The sequence below is a fragment of the Crocuta crocuta genome, unplaced genomic scaffold (genome assembly GCF_008692635.1).
Source record: "Crocuta crocuta isolate KB4526 unplaced genomic scaffold, BGI_CrCroc_1.0 C29053885, whole genome shotgun sequence".
In the NCBI taxonomy this organism is placed as follows: domain Eukaryota; kingdom Metazoa; phylum Chordata; class Mammalia; order Carnivora; family Hyaenidae; genus Crocuta; species Crocuta crocuta.
The window spans coordinates 260-1957 of record NW_027550922.1 but is presented as its reverse complement, the minus strand read 5'-3'; the positions used below and the strand labels follow the sequence as shown (position 1 = coordinate 1957).

General features: G+C 61.7%; 1 protein-coding gene across 1 annotated transcript; it reads left to right on the top strand.

The window, feature by feature from the left end:
* Positions 1-3: 3 nt before the first annotated feature.
* Positions 4-1348, top strand: ZNF324 (zinc finger protein 324; the record flags this gene model as incomplete). Its single annotated transcript, XM_077749078.1, has 1 exon — positions 4-1348. A coding segment is annotated over one exon (849 nt), but the record flags the coding sequence as incomplete, so codon positions are not given.
* Between the last annotated feature and the right edge of the window lie 350 nt (positions 1349-1698).

Genomic DNA, 1698 nt, shown 5'->3' with positions numbered 1-1698 from the left:
CTCAAGCACCTGCGCACCCACACTGGAGAGCGGCCATACGAGTGCCCGCAGTGTGGCAAGGCCTTCAGCCAGACATCGCACCTGACCCAGCACCAGCGCATCCACAGCGGTGAGACACCCTACGCATGCCTGGCCTGTGGCAAGGCCTTCAGGCACAGCTCCTCGCTGGTGCGACACCAGCGCATACACACCGCTGAGAAGTCCTTCCGCTGCAGCGAGTGCGGCAAGGCCTTCAGCCACGGCTCCAACCTCAGCCAGCACCGCAAGATCCACGCAGGCGGGCGGCCCTACGCATGTGCTCAGTGTGGCCGCCGTTTCTGCCGCAACTCACACCTGATCCAGCATGAGCGCACACACACGGGCGAGAAGCCTTACACCTGTGCCCTTTGTGGTGCCGCCTTCAGCCAGGGCTCCTCGCTCTTCAAGCACCAGCGCGTGCACACGGGCGAGAAGCCCTTCGCCTGCGCACAGTGTGGGCGCGCCTTCAGCCACAGCTCTAACCTCACGCAGCACCAGCTGCTGCACACTGGGGAGCGGCCCTTCCGCTGCGGGGACTGTGGCAAGGCTTTCGCCAAGGGCGCGGTGTTGCTCAGCCACCGACGCATCCACACGGGTGAGAAGCCCTTTGTGTGCACACATTGTGGCCGCGCCTTCCGCGAGCGCCCGGCCCTCTTCCACCACCAGAGGATCCACACGGGAGAGAAGCCTGTGCGGCGACCTCGGCGTGGGCCAGGCCTGTGCCCTCAGGCCAGGCCTTCTTCAGGGGCGTCATCAGAGGGCACCTTGGGCAGAGTCGCTGGGCCCCCTCCTGCCTCAGGTCCACTGGCCGTTGCGAAGCCTGCTGACGCCTGAGTTCACAGCTCCAATCTTCCCCAGCCTGTGGTTAATTGCCCTTGTTCCCTGCATATCCACAGTTTGGAGAAGCCGTGTGCGCGCCCTGTGCTTCCACGTGCACATGGTGAGGATGTTTGCCATTTCAGCACCAGCTCACTACAACCCCAAGAGATCTGACTACAGAAAGATCAGGGGGGTGGACGTGGAGGCTGGGACTTCGGTGGGCACAGACTGGGCAGTCAGAGTGGCGCTTCGTGCCTCTTTGATTGTGGGCACTCAGGTGAGGAGGGGAATGCTGCAGTGTCGTGCAGGCGGTCCTAGAAATGTCTCACGCCCATGCACAGACTGGCCGACGGGCTGACCCTCAGGATATTCCCTCAAGACCTCAGTTTGTCGAAGGCTTCTGGGAGCCGACCCAGTAGATGGTAAGTCACGTGGGGTCTGGTGTTGGCCTTGGGCTCTGAGCCTCCACTTCCACCTCTGGGTAAAATAAAGGAAGAGAGAGGGAGAGAGATTCCGGCTACAGAGGGTATTTTCTGCACCTTGACAGGCAGGATCTTGATAAGGGCCAACATGTGCCAACCGCCAGCTCTGTGAGATGGCTGCTATGGCTCATATCCCCACTTCTCAGTTGAAGAAACCGAGGCAGAGAGTGGGAATGTGTGTTGCACACAGCAGAGCCCGGGACTTGAATGCAGGTCACAGGCCCAGCTCGTCCCTCTGCCCCCATGCTCTGCCACTCGTGTTCTAGTCTGCAGTGTGAAGGCTGGGTGATGCCAGGCCTGGCTTCCTGCACATGGCAGTCCCACAGGACGTGGAGGAGGTAGAGGTGGAGGTCCCCGGGTGGGAGGAGGGAGACCAACA